The 14,984-nt window shown below is 45.9% G+C and overlaps 1 protein-coding gene and 1 long non-coding RNA gene across 3 annotated transcripts in view; one reads left to right on the forward strand and one right to left on the reverse strand.

The window, feature by feature from the left end:
• Nucleotides 1-14,984, forward strand: part of LOC120638520 (rootletin-like) — a 30,930-nt gene that overhangs the window by 3,315 nt on the left and 12,631 nt on the right. For both annotated transcript variants that reach the window (XM_039912752.1, XM_039912753.1), the window contains exons 2-4: nt 3,243-3,683; nt 12,080-12,229; nt 13,237-13,437. In XM_039912752.1, coding sequence (XP_039768686.1) covers nt 3,243-3,683; nt 12,080-12,229; nt 13,237-13,437 — 792 coding nt within the window. The remainder of the gene's footprint in view (nt 1-3,242; nt 3,684-12,079; nt 12,230-13,236; nt 13,438-14,984) is intronic.
• Nucleotides 13,360-14,984, reverse strand: part of LOC114813181 — an 89,050-nt gene continuing 87,425 nt past the window's right edge. Inside the window, exon 7 of the long non-coding RNA XR_003760817.2 lies at nt 13,360-13,440. This is a non-coding gene — a long non-coding RNA (uncharacterized LOC114813181). The remainder of the gene's footprint in view (nt 13,441-14,984) is intronic.

Here is a 14,984-nt window from a genome sequence, read left to right on the forward strand (position 1 = left end):
ACGGTTTGGAAGAAAATGCACACTCTTTTTTTTAATCGTATTTGTTACGTGCTTACTGTGGGCCTCACACTAGGCTCTGACATAGATACAAGCTAATCAGGTTGGACAGAGTCCATGTCCCACATGGGGCTCACAGTCTTAATCCCCATTTTACGGATGAGGTGACTGAGGCACAGAGAAGTGATCTGCCCAAGGTCATATAGCAGACAAGTGGCAGAGTCAGGATTAGAACTGATCATTCACCACTAACCAGCTCTTAGCACAGGGCTGCCTACCCTGAGAGCTACAGCGGCTGCACTTAGGAGTGATGTCGAAGGATCACAATGGAACTTGAACCTAAAAGATATAAATCTAGTTTTAAGATCAGAAGCCTTAATTTTAAAGCGGTCACTAAGTCTGACTAAATGTGTTCTGTTGTCCCAAGAACAAGCTATAAGAGGAATGTGGAAAATAACTTTACAGCATATTTTAAATGGGAGATGTTTAAAAAATTTCCAATGGGAAACATCCCTTGTATTGTGCCATTTGTCTGCTGTGGGGCTTTGGGCAATCACTTAACTTCTTTGTGCCTCAATTCCCTCATCTGTAAAATGGGAATTAAGACTACGTGAATTCTATGTGGGACAGGAACTATGTCCAATCTACGTATCTTGTATATACCCCAGTGCTTAGAACAGTCTCTGACACATAGTAAGCACTTAAATACCACAGTTATTATTTTTATTCATGTCCTTGGGCCTTTCCAAATAAGATGCTGTCTCCTTCAACCTGACCGCCCCCCTCCAATTTAGCTAATGAATGGATGTAATTGTCCATCAATCACCACCAAGGCTACTAAGACACAGCGAGGTTAGTCAATCAAAATTGTACTTATCAAGCACATAGTGTGTGCAGAACACTAAGAGCTTGGGTAGAGTACAGTATGACAGAGTTGATAGACATGTTCCTGCCCTCAACGAGCCATACAAGGTTCTCCCTAGGTAGTATGAGATTAGGGCGCAATTGCCCATTGCAGAGCTTATTTGAGATATGAGGAGAACTACTCACTGGGACTATACTTCGGCCCTTGGACCATTTCACCTCCCTCTCACCTCTCCATCCCTTTAAACCAAGCCCAACTGGTCCTGTACTGGCTGATTTCTCCAGGACCAAATGGTTCCCTCACTCCCACAGAAAGGGAAGGGACGCAAGCCAGATGCCCCAGTCTACCTCCCATAGGAATATCGCTGGCCTTATTCCAGAGATAGTGCCTGAAACAAAGTCCTGAAGGATTGTGGACTACTACAAAGTCACATACCTAAACACAACTCCACCCTGCCTCCAAAAAATCTTCAAGTGACAATACATTTTCATTAAGTCAAAAATATGTAATGTGTGAAATTTCCCTTTAGCCCCTTGATATCATCTTCAAAATACTTTTTCTATTCATTTGGGAATAAGTGCAACCCTAGATCTTGGTGTTTGAAGTCCCACCACTATAGGAATGATTATGTCTGCAAACATTTACGCTCCACGGTGTGAAATGCAAGTATGAGTCACAAGGATATTTTGGGGGGGGAAAGGCAGAGAAACCTGGTAGCAAAAACTGCTGACAGAAGGGAGCGTGTTTGTGTGTGTGTGTGCATGTGCCCATGACTGCATATTGACTAGTGAAATGAAAGCATACCTAATAGCCAAAGTTTCCATGACCTACTCACCAGTTAAAGTAGTTTCTGCTGTTTGCTTAAGAGACCTTCTCCCTCCTCTAACCTTTCTTCATTTAGATTCATTTTTTTTGGAGGTCAAATGAAAGCATAACAGCATATTTTGTCCTTTCACTCTGCCTGCAGCAGGGGACAGGAGTTCAGCTGCCAAAATTTACTTCTTGGGTGGTAAAGAGCTCTTTCCAGACCCAGGATTACCAAGAGGGCCTCAGATCTCAGTGACTCTAAGATGGAGGAAAGCACCTCTGGGAGACGTGGACTAGGCAAGGTCTGGAGATTCTGAAACTAGATTCTCAATGCCCATCTCTGGAGTCAGGATCAATTCTAGGAAGGCTCTAGGCCTACTCCAGCTCTATGAAGGACTCCAACACAGGAGCCTAGAAGGATGGCATTAGGGAACATATGTTTCCTTTAATCTACAAGTCCAATTCCTTTCAGGGATCACTGATGCTTTCTTGGATATTTTACTGAAGAGGATTCAGAGTTCTAGCTGCACGGTTGGGAGCAGCTTGAGTTCCTGCAGTCACTCCTCTAGAAAAGAAAGAAAATATTCAATCTATACCCAGACGTTCTTATCCCTACCCCAACTGCTAGTCATCGTATAGCCCCTACTTACTCCCTAGCTAAGTTCTCTCCTCAGGAGCTGACTGGGCTTTTCTTCTCCGACTAGTTATCCAAGCAGCACCAGGTCACTTGCCTTCCTGTCATCCACCACTTTATCCCTTCCACTGGTTCCTTGTTAGTCCATCTCCTCTTGCTCCTCCCATGGCCCAGTCTACCTAGACAATCATCTCCTGGGAGCCATTTCTAAAACAGTTAATCAATCATACTTATTGAGGGCTGATTGTGTGCAGAGCACTGAACTAAGTGCTCGGGAGAGTACAATATTACAGAGTCGGTAGGCACATTCCTTTCCCATGAGCTTACAGTCTAGAAGGGCAAGAGAGACATTAATATAAATAAATGACAGTTACATAGATGAGTGCTGTGGGGTGAGAGAATGGGGTGTGGCGTGGTGGTAAATAAAGGGAGCAAATTGGGGCAACTCAGAAGAGAGTGGGAGAAGGGGAAATGAGGGCTTAGAGAAGGCCTTCAGTAAGGCTTTGAAGGAGGGGAGGGTGGTAGTCCACCAGATATAAAGGAGGAGGACCCTCTAGGCCAGAGGAGAGGTCGGCCACAGGATAGACAAGATTGAGGTACAGTGAGTCTCGTTTGGCAAAAAAATCAAGCGGAACATGAAGTCAGTGGCCCAGACGGGGAAAACGTCTATTTCTTCATAGGTATACAATATAGGATGCTCTAGAAGGGAAACTGACACACATCAGAATCCTAACCAATCAATCAATGAATGGTATTTATTGAGCACTTACGATGTGGAGAGCACTGTACTAAGCACTTGGGAGAGTACAACAGAATTAGCAGGCACGTTCCCTGCCCATAATGAGCAGTAGTAAGGGAAGGGGCTTGCTTTTACCTCCATCAGATGCAATTTGGAATTTCCACCCAGGCATTGGAAGTTTTGTCTGTCTTGAATTGTAGGAGAGAATCGGTAAACTAAAAGCCAAAGAAGCCAAGCTAGAGACAGATAAGAGGAAGCTAAAAGAAGTCCTGGAGGTCGCCGAGGGCCGAGCCACCGAACTAGAGCTGAGCAGACGCTCTGTGGAGGGGGAACTCGAGCGGACCCAGATGAAGGTGGCCGATCGAGAGGTGGAAAGTCAGGGTCTCCGGGAGCAGGTGCAGCTGCTGCAGGGTCGGTTGGAAGAGAGCGAATGCAAATCTACCTCCTTGCAGCAGGAGCTGGACCGCCTGACCCACTCCCTGGCAAGGGCAGAGGATGAGGAAAGCCTCCTGAAGGACAAAGTTCAGAGCCTTTCTAAAGCACTGGCAGAAGCTGCTGCTGGCTCTTGCAGCCTCCGGGAAAATGTCTCTCAGCTGCAGAAGGCCCTGACGGCAGCCGAGCAGGATCGACGCGTGCTGCAGGTAAGAGACCCCGTGGCCTGACTCTGAGCCCGAGAGGTGGCATGGATTGCTACCCCGGGAGGAGAAGAAACCTCAGCGGCAATCTCAAGGCTCCTCTCAGTGTTTCCTGATGAGCAGATCTGGTCCCATCAGATTACCGTGGAATAAAGCATATGCTAACTCTCTCGTGCTTCGGTAAGCCATAGAAATTGGTCTTTGCCCACAAAGATAAGTTTCAGCATTCAGTACATGGGAGTATGAATTTTCGTATAAATGCACTGTCTGCTGCCTAATTGAATACTGCCTCCTTGTAGATCAGAGGATTAGGCAGCTGAGGGAACCGGCAAGGAGACGCTATGCAGAAACTTTCCCTTCTAGGTTGTCAACCCAGATAAGTAGTGACCGAAGTGTATTATCATTGTAAGACCGTGAATTACAGTTGGAGCGGTTTTCTTTCTAAGCCTGTCACGCAGGCCTGAATACCCAACAATAGACTTGCTGGGAAGAAGACGACCAGAAAAAATACAAAACCCAGGGTACAAAAAAGGGCTGATTTTGCCTATGCATTCCAGAAGCCACTGGGACATTCTGGGAATCAATCAATCGTATTTATCGAGTGCTTACTATGTGCAGAGCACTGAACTAAGTACTTGGAAAGGTTATAATAATAGTGGCATTTGTTAAGTGCTTCAGCGTGGCTCAGTGGAAAGAGCACGGGCTTTGGAGTCAGAGATCATGGGTTCGAATCCCGGCCTGGCCGCTTGTCAGCTGTGTGACTTTGGGCAAGTCACTTCACTTCTCGGTGCCTCAGTTACCTCATCTGTAAAATGGGGATTAAGACCGTGAGCCCCACGTGGGACAACCTGATTCCCCTGTGTCTACCCCAGCGCTTAGAACAGTGCTCGGCACATAGTAAGCGCTTAACAAATACCAACATTATTATTATTATTATTATTAAGTGCCTACAGGGTGCCAGGCACTCTACGAAGCGCTGGGGTGGATACCAGTATATCGGTTGGACAGAGTCCCTGTCCCTGTCCCAATCCCCATTTTATAGATGAAGTAACTGAGGTCCAGAGAAGTGAAACGACTTGCCCAAGGTCACCCAGCAGACAAGTGATGAAGACAGGATTAGAACCCATGTCCTTCTGACTCCCAAGCCCATGCTCTATCCAGATGAGAGAAAACAACTGTCACTCTTTCCCTTTATAGAATGGAGTCATTTGGTCCAGTTCTTGCCACTTCATCAGTGCTTAATGAAGGACTATGATTCATTCAATTGTATTTACTGAGCGTTTACTGCGTGCAGAACGCTGTACTGAGCGCTTGGAAAGTACAATTCGGCAACAGATAGAGACAATCCCTACCCAACAATGGGCTCACTATGATAAGAAGACCCTAATGAGGTCTTCTACTTAATGGTGCCATACTGTCTTGTTCTCCTAGGTGCCACTTTTCATTTGAGGCATCAGTCCGCTGCACCTTTGGGTCATCGCCTTCACTCTCGCTGACCCTATCCTGATTTTGAGTACAATAGAACAGAATTAGCAGATACGTTCCCTGCCCACAATGAGCTTATGGTCTAGAGGGGGAGAAGGGAGGTCTAGAGGGAAAGTCTACAGCCTCGAGGAGAAGCGTGAGCCTTCCCAGCCAATAGGGGAAGAGCTCCCCTTCTCTCCTCCTTCCTGCCCTCCATTGCCCAGGTAGAGCAGAGTTTTTCTCAGAGAGATTTAGCTCCCCTTCTCTCCTCCTTCCTGCCCTCCATTGCCCAGGTAGAGCAGAGTTTTTCTCAGAGAGATTTCAGAAAAGCTTGAGTTGAGAGCTGTGATCTTTAGTCCATAATGACTGTTTCCTACCTGCTGCTGGTCGGGACTCACCGCACCAGAAGAAGCGTTCCATGTGGTAAAGTAATTTTCTCCGTGCGTAAGGTATACCTGAGGTAGAGGGAGACCAAAGGGATTTAACTGGGAGTACTTCAGTATAAAGCTTTCTTTTTCCCCCTCCACTTTCCCCAAGCGAACACCCAAGCATTTGGTGAGTTTCCAAGCATTGTAATAAGGCAGTTAAGTTTTGCATTTACATATTTAAACCTCAATGGCTTTAAATGTCAGTTTCTGCATCTTTTTATTGGAGTTCTTTCCAGCTTGTACTATTGTTTAAATCTTGACTCTGGACATTATTCTGCTTGGAAATCTGTTCAGCCGTGATTACTGTGGCCTTGGGAAAATTAGCAGATGAATTTTGTCCAACATCCATGCACTCTCTTGTTCTCTGGACAGCTCTGAATAAAGGATTATTATTTTTAGATAAATGGTCCAATAATTATATCAGTAATAATAATTACTGTATTTGTTAAGCACTTACCACATGCCAAGCACTGTACTAAGCACTGGGATGAGTACAACAGAATCTTAACCGATAGGGTCCCTAAGCCCACACAGGGCTTCCAGTCTAATGAGGAAGAACAGGTATTTCATCCCTATTTTAGAAATGAGACAACTGAGGCACAGTAAAGTTAAATGACTTGTTCTAGGTCATACAGCAGGCAAGTGGCAGAGCCAGGATTAGAACGCAGATACCTCGGCTCCCGGGCCTGCCAACCATCTCTCGAAGCAAAAATTTCTGAATCCAATAACTACCTCAGCCCTGATTAATGGGGGAAGTTGGAATTAGATCTGGAACTAAAGATACCACAACTCCTATCACTGTCTTAGTTGACTAACAGAAGACTGAACAGGTTTGCGTGCGTATGAATGCCTTCAGTATTAGACTTCTTTAGGAAGTCTGAATTCCTGTTGCTCATTTTGACTATATATTTGGAGACCCTCAGAACCTGAGAAAAATCAACCCATCCGCGATACTAACAAAGCAGTACTACTCTGTTGCATAGTAGTCTCCTAGACACCTAGTGCTCGGCACTTAATAAATACCTTTGATTGATTGACTGACTCTTCACAGACATTTTTGACTCATTTTTGACTCAGATTTTGGAAAGGAGGACATGTGCCTGAGAAGCAGAGTGGCCTAGTGGCTAGAACATAGGTCAGAAGGACCTAGGTTCTAATCCCAACTCCCCCACTTGTCTGTTGTTTGATCTTGGGCAAGTCACTTAACTTCTCTGTGCCTAGAGGTTACCTGATCTGTAAAATGGGTACTAAGACTGTGAGCCCCCATGTGGGACAAAGACTGTCCACCCTGATTTGCTCATTTCTACCCCAGAACTTAGTACAGTATCCGAAACACAGAGCTTAACAAATACCATTAAAGATAAATATATCCTCTTAGAATTGTCTCTTACTGCACTAGCAGGAAGCCCACTTAGAATTGAGAAGCAGCATGCCCAGGACCAGGGAGTCAGAGGAGCTGGGTTCTAATTCTGGCTCTGCCACTTGTCTGCTTTGTGACTTTGGGCAAGTCACTTAACTTCTCTTTGCCTCAGTTACCTCACCTGTAAAGTGGAGATCGAGACTGTGAGCCCTAGGTGGGACAGGGACTAAGTCCCATCTATCTTGTATCCACTGCAGAATTTAGTACAGAACTTGATATATAGTAAAAGCTTAATAGATACTGCTTAAAATAATTGTGATTTCCCCCCCCCCCCGCCCCCAATATGCCATGGTGTTCCTAGGGTCTGAGGGGTCATTGAGCAAGACAAGAGGGAAACCATAATTACCATGATCAACAGACTGTCACTGTCCCAGTCCCATCTGTTCACGTTTTCTCCCTCCTGCTTCCCTTACCCATACCTCTATGGTCCTCATTATACCTTTGTCCCACTTAATTCCTTGCTTCTTAACTCTGCTCTGTTCAACTCTTCCTCCCTCTTCACTTTTCCCCTACGCAGTCCATAATAATAACAACAATATATTTGTTGAGCACTTACAATGTGCCAACCACTGATGTAGATATTTTAAGATAATCAGGTTGGACACAGTCCCTATCCCCGTGGGGCACAAAGTCTAAAGAGAACGGAGAAGAGATAATCTCCATTTTACCGATGAGGAACCTGAGGCCCAGAGAAGTTAAGTAACTTGTCCAAAGTTACAGAGCAGGAAAATGACAGAGCCGGCATTAGAACCCAGGTCTTCTGAGGCCCAGGCCCGCGCTCTTTCCTCTACGACAGTTTCCCTACTTCTTCCCCCTCTACCTCCACATTATATATACTAAAGGAAGAAAAACAAAAATCATAAAGTGTTCCTCCCCTGATCCCCTCATTAACATGTCGACTGTCTTTGGTATTTGGTAAAAGAGCTCCATTCTATGAGACTCTGTCGGCATATGTTTATTTGAATGCCCGTGGTTATATCTGTTTGAGACTGTACATTCTCGTGGGGACACTTCTAACTTAATCTGTTTATGTAGAACCCTCAGTTTAGCAAACAGGAGGCAGTGTTGAAGAAACAATCCCCAGAGAGCCCGGTCACTTGAAAGAGGTCAGAACCTCCACTGTGGCCAGCAAATTGGGAGGAAAGAAGTGATCTGGAGAGCTCCTGGACATCAAGCCTCTGCTGCTGCCAGCAGCTGAACACAGGAGAGAATGAAGCCGCCTGGCTTAGTGGAAAGAGCTAGGACCTGGGAGTCAAGGACCTGGGTTCTAATTCCGCCTCTGTCAATTGCTTGCTGTGTGACCTTGAGGAAGTCACTTCACTTCTCTGTGCCTCAGATTCCTCAACTGTAAAATGAGGATCAAATACCAGTTTTCCCTCCTACTTAGACTGTGAGCCCCATGCGAGACAGGAACCGTGTCCAACCTAATTAACTCATACCCACCCCAGCGCTTAGAGCAGTGCTTGACACATGGTGAGCTCTTAACAAATACCATAAAAAAATAAGCTTGGGGCAGGACAGAAATGGGTGTTTCAGGGGCGGATTGATACAGGGTTTCGGGGGCCTCGGGATGTGGGGGACTTGGCCCACACCCAAAATCGTACCACCCCTTATGGTAACCAACAGGGTCACTGATGGATACATTATGAAGACGGTGCCCTCAGTAGATCTTTCCTAAATGGCTACTTTGAGGCTTTCTACGCTGGCATGCGGGGCTCTTAAAGGGGATCCTACGTTTGTACCCTCATATACGGGTATGAGTTCCTCGTCGCTTACTGTATCGTACCCTCCCAAGTGTTTAGTACAGTGCTCTGCACATAGTAAGCGCTCAATAAATACGATGGAATTGAAAGACACCAACACCAACGGTAGATACAACCATGCCCCATAGCTCTGCCCAGGGTAAAACACCCAAATCATGGACTCGAACAGTAGAAGAGCTGAAAAATAAGGACAGGCTGATAAATAGGGACAGGAGGCAGGGGTGAGAGAGTGGAAGATTGGAAAATGACTGGAAAGAAAAGGACTTTGGGAAAGAAAGCACATGCTGCCAACGACGAGAAATAAGAAAACACAAAAGTCCACTGGTTGTTGCAAGGGATATTCCAGTTATAAACCACTGAACCTTGATTAGCTGAAGTTTGCATTATATTTCTCATTTTCCTCATCGGTAACACCATCACATTATAAAACCTCCTAATTAACTGAAATTTGACTTGACTCAATTTTTTAACATTTCCTCCAGGACATTTGGAAAATCAAAGTTCAACTTTATTGCAGTATGTTGGAGCCAATATCAAGGGCATAAGCTCCAGGGTTGGGGGAGGTGAAAAACGTGGGGTAGGTTAACAATCCCAGCAGGAGAACAGGAGAGCAGTGTCTAGGCTAGGAAGAGCTAAATGGGAGAATAAGGCTCTTCTGTTCAGAGTTTCTAGGACCAAAATTCTGGAAGGTACCATACACTTCCAGCTTCTGTGTCATAGCCAGTTTGGGATCTGGAAATCAGAAATTCTGGGAACTTCTTTAGCGGATTTTTTCTATCAGCCCTGGCATTAAATTCTATACTTCTAAACTACTTGACCAGCAAGTTCGAGAACCCCTAGGATCTTGGTGTAAATACATATTTACAAGAGCACTCATTTAATAGAGTTCCACCAACTACCTATAGTCCAATACAATGTGACAATTGTAATGTACCGGCATGGCATAGTGGATAGAGCACTGGCCTGGGAGTCAGGAGGTCATGGGTTCTAATCACAGCGGGGAAGCAGCATGGCTCAGTGGAAAAGAGCCAGGGTTTCGGAGTCAGAGGTCATGAGTTCGACTCCCGGCTCTGCCACTTGTCAGCTGTGTGACTGTGGGCAAGTCACTTAACTTCTCTGTGCCTCAGTTACCGCATCTGTAAAATGGGGATTAACTGGGAGCCTCACGTGAGACAACCTGATTACCCTGTATCTACCCCAGTGCTTAGAACAGTGCTCGGCACATAGTAAGCGCTTAACCAATACCAACATTATTATTATTATTATTATTATTACATCTGTAAAATGGGAATTAAGGCTGTGAGCCCCATGCGGGACAGGGGCTGCGTCCAACCCAATTTGCTTGTATCCACCCTAGTACTTACTACGGGGCCTGGCACATAGTAAATGCTTAACAAGTACGATACTTATTATTATAACTCACCACTGGCAGGGAATGTGTCTGTTTATTGTCATACTGTTGTCTCCTAATCTCTTAGTACAGTGCTCTGCACACAGTAAGCGCTCAGTAAATACGTTTGAATGAATTGAATGAATGTACTAGGAAGACACCCAAAGGTTAATAATAATGTTGGTATTTGTTAAGCGGTTTCTATGTGCAGAGCACTGTTCTAAGCACTGGGGTAGATACAGGGTAATCGGGTTGTCCCATCTGAGGCTCACAGTTAATCCCCATTTTACAGATGAGGTAGCTGAGGCACAGAGAAGTTAAGTGACTTGCCCAAAGTCACACAGCTGACAAATAATGATGGTATTTGTTAAGCGCTTACTACGTGCCAAGCACTGTTCTAAGTGCTGGGGGGTATACAAGGTAATCAGGTTGTCCCATGTGGGGCTCACAGTCTTAATCCCCATTTTGCAGATGAGGGAACTGAGGCAGAGAGAAGTTAAATGACTTACCCAAAATCACCCAGCTGACAAGTGGCAGAGCTGGGATTAGAACCCATGACCTTTGACTCCTAAACCCATGCTCTTTCCACTGAGCCACGCTGCTTCAGACTTACATGGAGAAATACACGGGGACATAAGCACACACCAAGAAACAGAGGCACAAAAGAAAGCGAAGCCACATGGACACAGAGATACCAAAGAAACATCCCTCTTCTCTGCTGACTCTCTCTGAAGCTGCCGGTCTGCTTGGTCCCTGCTGGGAGGAGACCTGTCCCTCACTGACTCTGACCCAGTGGTTAAATGCAGGACTTGACCCGGAGTTGCAGCACCAATGTATATATGCATAATGTATTTATTTATATTACTGTCTGTCTCCCCCTCTACACGGTAAGCTCATTACGGGCAGGGAACACGTCTCTCAACTCTATTATAGTGAACTCTCCCAAATGCTTAGTACAGTGTATTGCACATGGTAAGGGCACCATAAATATGATTGATTGAGCTAGACAGGGCAGTACTACAGCCAGTTTCCTCAGTTCTAAAATGGGGATTAGGACTTTGAGCCCCATGTGAGACAGGGACCGTGTCCAGCCCGATTAGCTTGTATCTACCCCAGCGCTTAGAACAGTGCTTGACACAGAGTAAGTGCTTAACAAATACCATCGTCATCTGTGGAGGAAGGACAAGGACCCAGAGAGCAGAAGGTCCCCTAACACTGGGCCTCTTCAAGGAGAGAGGCTGCCCAAACCCATGCCTCAGTCTCTAACTCTCATCTGCGTATTTTTTTCCCCAGACAATGTGACACTTTGCACACAGAAGGCGTTTGGTGATACTATTACTAACTCTAGGCTTGGGAAAATTTTATAAAAATAAACTGACAAGGTGCCTGCCCTCACGAAGCCTACTATCTAATATTTGGGAAGCGATGCTTTGGGAAGACCTCAGTCTCTCAAAAACTAAGTCCAAATTAATCAAGTAACAAAGATTATAGCATTTCAGAAGCACCTCAGTCATTAACAACCTGTCTAACCAGAGCTTCAAGGAGCCCACCTTCCACCAAGGGGCTGTACAGCTAGATGCCTCTCCATCATTCTCCATAAAACCCTAGAGACAGAGTCTTTTCTCTCAAGTGATTTTGGGAAGGCGGGATGAATCAAGCAATCATATTTATTGAGCTTTTACTGTGTGAAGAGCACAGAACTAAGCGCTTCGGAGAGTCCAATATAACAGAATGGGAAGACATATCGCCTGCCCACGAAGAGCTGATAAAAGGAGGCAGTGCCTCACTCCCTTTGGTCTGGATTTACAAAGTCCAGAATGTCTGGCCCTCGTGACTGACTGACCATTCTCCCTACAGCTGCTCAGGTTGCATTTTATTAGGTGGTTAGTGGACAAAATGTACTTCACAAAACCCCGGTGTGCTCTATTTCTCCTTAGAAACACCTGGATTCTGTGCGTCAGGCACTGTCCGAGAGTAAGAGACAGAGCCATGGGCTGGCTGAGAGGGAGCTACTGCAGGAAGACCAACTCAGTGAGCTGCAGCTGCGGTGTGAAGACCTGAAAGGGCAGATAGAGCATCTGCAGGAGGTAAGTGAGGATCGGGTGGGGGGTAGGGAGAGGGTGGAAAAGAGAGGAAGGGATGGGGAGAGAGGAAGGGAGAAGAAGAAAGGGGGAAAGGAGGGGGGAGTTGGGAGAGAGAGAAGTGGGAGGGCAAGGAAAGAAAGAAAAAGGGGGAGAGAGGGAAGAGGGGGAAATAAAGAGACAGAGAGAAAGTGAGGACGGAGCAGGATAGGGAAAGAGAGGAGCTAGACTGTGAGCTCGTCATGGGCAGGGATTGTGTCTGCTGTTGTATTGTATTCTCCCAAGTACAATGCTTTGCACACAACAAGCGCTCAATAAATATGATTGAATAGGTGGAAGAGAGAGTGAGATGGGCAGGGTGGCAGGACAAAATCAACCCAAAGTGCTACAGTGCTACTGGCGAAGGAAGGAGAAGACAGAGAAAGGCCTTATTTCTATTTTGGAAATTATGCTAAGAGTATATTTATTCCCTACCGAGTCAGGGTGGGGCCATTCAAAGCCACGGCGCTGGACTCCCAACCCTAAAGACTCTATCGGTCCAAGTGAGGGAAAGCCAGTGAAATGCCAACAGTCACGGCAGCGTGGGAAGTATAGGGGCTGTCACGGACCCATGTCACAACCTTGTCTAGCTTTGTTAACCTGTGCAGCAGGGTCGTAAATTCTCTCATTTTAAAATATCACAGTTCACTGACTGATGAAACATTGTACTGCAGTCCAAGGGACAGTTCCACTATCAGCAAAGATAGTATTGTTCTGAAATCTCTTCCTACACTTTCTGAAAATCCAGCCCTATTTAGCAGCTTCAAAGACCGTCTCCAAAATGTCTTATCAAATTGACCTGCAAATCATTTAATTCAGGGAAAAAGATTAGGTGTCCATGGGACCCTGCCAGAATTCAACTTCTCTAGCACCCGGATTTGAGCAAACCCTTCCTTAATGGGAGTTCACTGCCCTTGAAAAACCAAGGCTTTAGAGGCTGCAGAAACCTTCCCATCTCACAATGTATGCCTCAGATAATCCTTCGACAGCAGCTGAGCGAGGAGGAGGCGGTAGCTTCAGCTCAGAAGTTCCAGAATGAGAACGGGGCTCTTCGCGAGAGGGTGGCCGGCCTGCAGCGGGCTCTGACCCAACTGGAAGGAGAGTACAAGGAACTGGCCCGCTCAGCCTTCCGCTGGGAGAAGGATGCCTCCGCTGCTCCAAAGACCCTCAGCCAGGTACTGTAAGAGAAATCAGCCACACACAGAAATGCACATGAAGATTCAGACACGGACTCACATATGTAAATGTTGCTAAAGTCATTAGCCCTCTTCTTCGGTTCCTCCTTTCTCTTCCTTTCTATTGTCCTCTTCCCTTCTAGAAGGTTTTCACCTCCTACTGTCATTTCTACCTGCCCCAACCCTGCTACCATTTTTACCTTCCCCTTGGTCACTTTTGTCTTCTCCATCCTTTTGCGTTTCACCCTTTCAAGTGACTTTTTTTTCCTTTTCTTCATTTTTGATCTCTTCTCCTTGCCGTTCTTCCCCTTTCCTTTTTCTTCCACTCATTTCTCTCTTTTAACCAACCCCCTCCTTCTCTCTCTCTTCCTCCCACTCCCCTTTCCCACTCTACCTTCCCACTTCTCTCTCAGCCTCCACCCCCTCTCTGGGCTTTCCTCCGGGGCCCCAACCCCCAGTTTAGTTCATTCATTCAATCGTTCATGAGTGAACGAACGAACGAATGAATACCATCCCAGCCAACAATAAAGCTCAAGGTTTCTGAGTTTTCCAAATGCTTCCCAGGGCAGGGTCCATTATCGTAATCACTTCCTCAGATTGATTCTGCTTTTCTGGGCTTCTGCGGGAGATGAACAATTTCAAACTCGAGGTTTGATTCAATGTGAGGTAAGTGTGGCCAATATATCGGCAGATCAACCTGTTCCAGCACACGAGTGCCAAATTCTCGGATGAAAAGAATGCAATAGGTTGAGAAACAATATAAACTCTCGACTTAATTCAGAAATCCTCACGCTGGAAAAAATTCCATTGAGGTCAGTGGGAGATTTGATTAAGAACTAGTGAATCAGACCCTTTGTGAGCTTTAATGCAACCTAAATAAACAAAATGACAATGAAGCCAAACCAACAGAAAAGTCAAAGGAGTTAAGTAAAACACTGACTTGGCATAACAGAATCGAAAACAGGGGTCAGCAATCTTTTTTTGCCTAAGAACCGAGCAAAATTAAATCACTGAGCAGTTGGTACACAAAGAACCATCCAGTTCACGGGATGATGTCATTGAGCCATGCAACTGCTTCATAGCAACAGCTGTTGTTGCCAAAGGGGAAGGGAAAGGGACAGGGAAGGGGGAGCAAAGGGGGCAGGAAAAGAGATGAGACGGGAGGAGAAAGGGGGAAGGGACAGGAGGAGAGCAGAAAGGAGGGGAGAAGAGAGTGCAAAGGGGCAGCAGGAGATGCCTGTACTCGAAGTCTTCTTCCTTAGCCCTAAACCCTGGTGGATAGCCACATAAGGGGCCAAAAAGAATCAGCCGTAGCTCTAGAGACATAGTTTGCACTCCTACACTAAAAGAAAACGCTACGCTCCACCCTAAAAGAACAAGTTCCAAATTATCGCATCCCTCGCTCCGATTTGCGATGAACCCATATTCCTTTGCATGCTCACAGGTACCCCGTCACTGCTCCGCAAACCCACTAAATACCAGGTCTTCCACTACAGACATATCTACATATATCATTATAGGAAAATAGTGACAGACCTCCGGAAGCA

Source organism: Ornithorhynchus anatinus, chromosome 7 (genome assembly GCF_004115215.2).
Source record: "Ornithorhynchus anatinus isolate Pmale09 chromosome 7, mOrnAna1.pri.v4, whole genome shotgun sequence".
In the NCBI taxonomy this organism is placed as follows: domain Eukaryota; kingdom Metazoa; phylum Chordata; class Mammalia; order Monotremata; family Ornithorhynchidae; genus Ornithorhynchus; species Ornithorhynchus anatinus.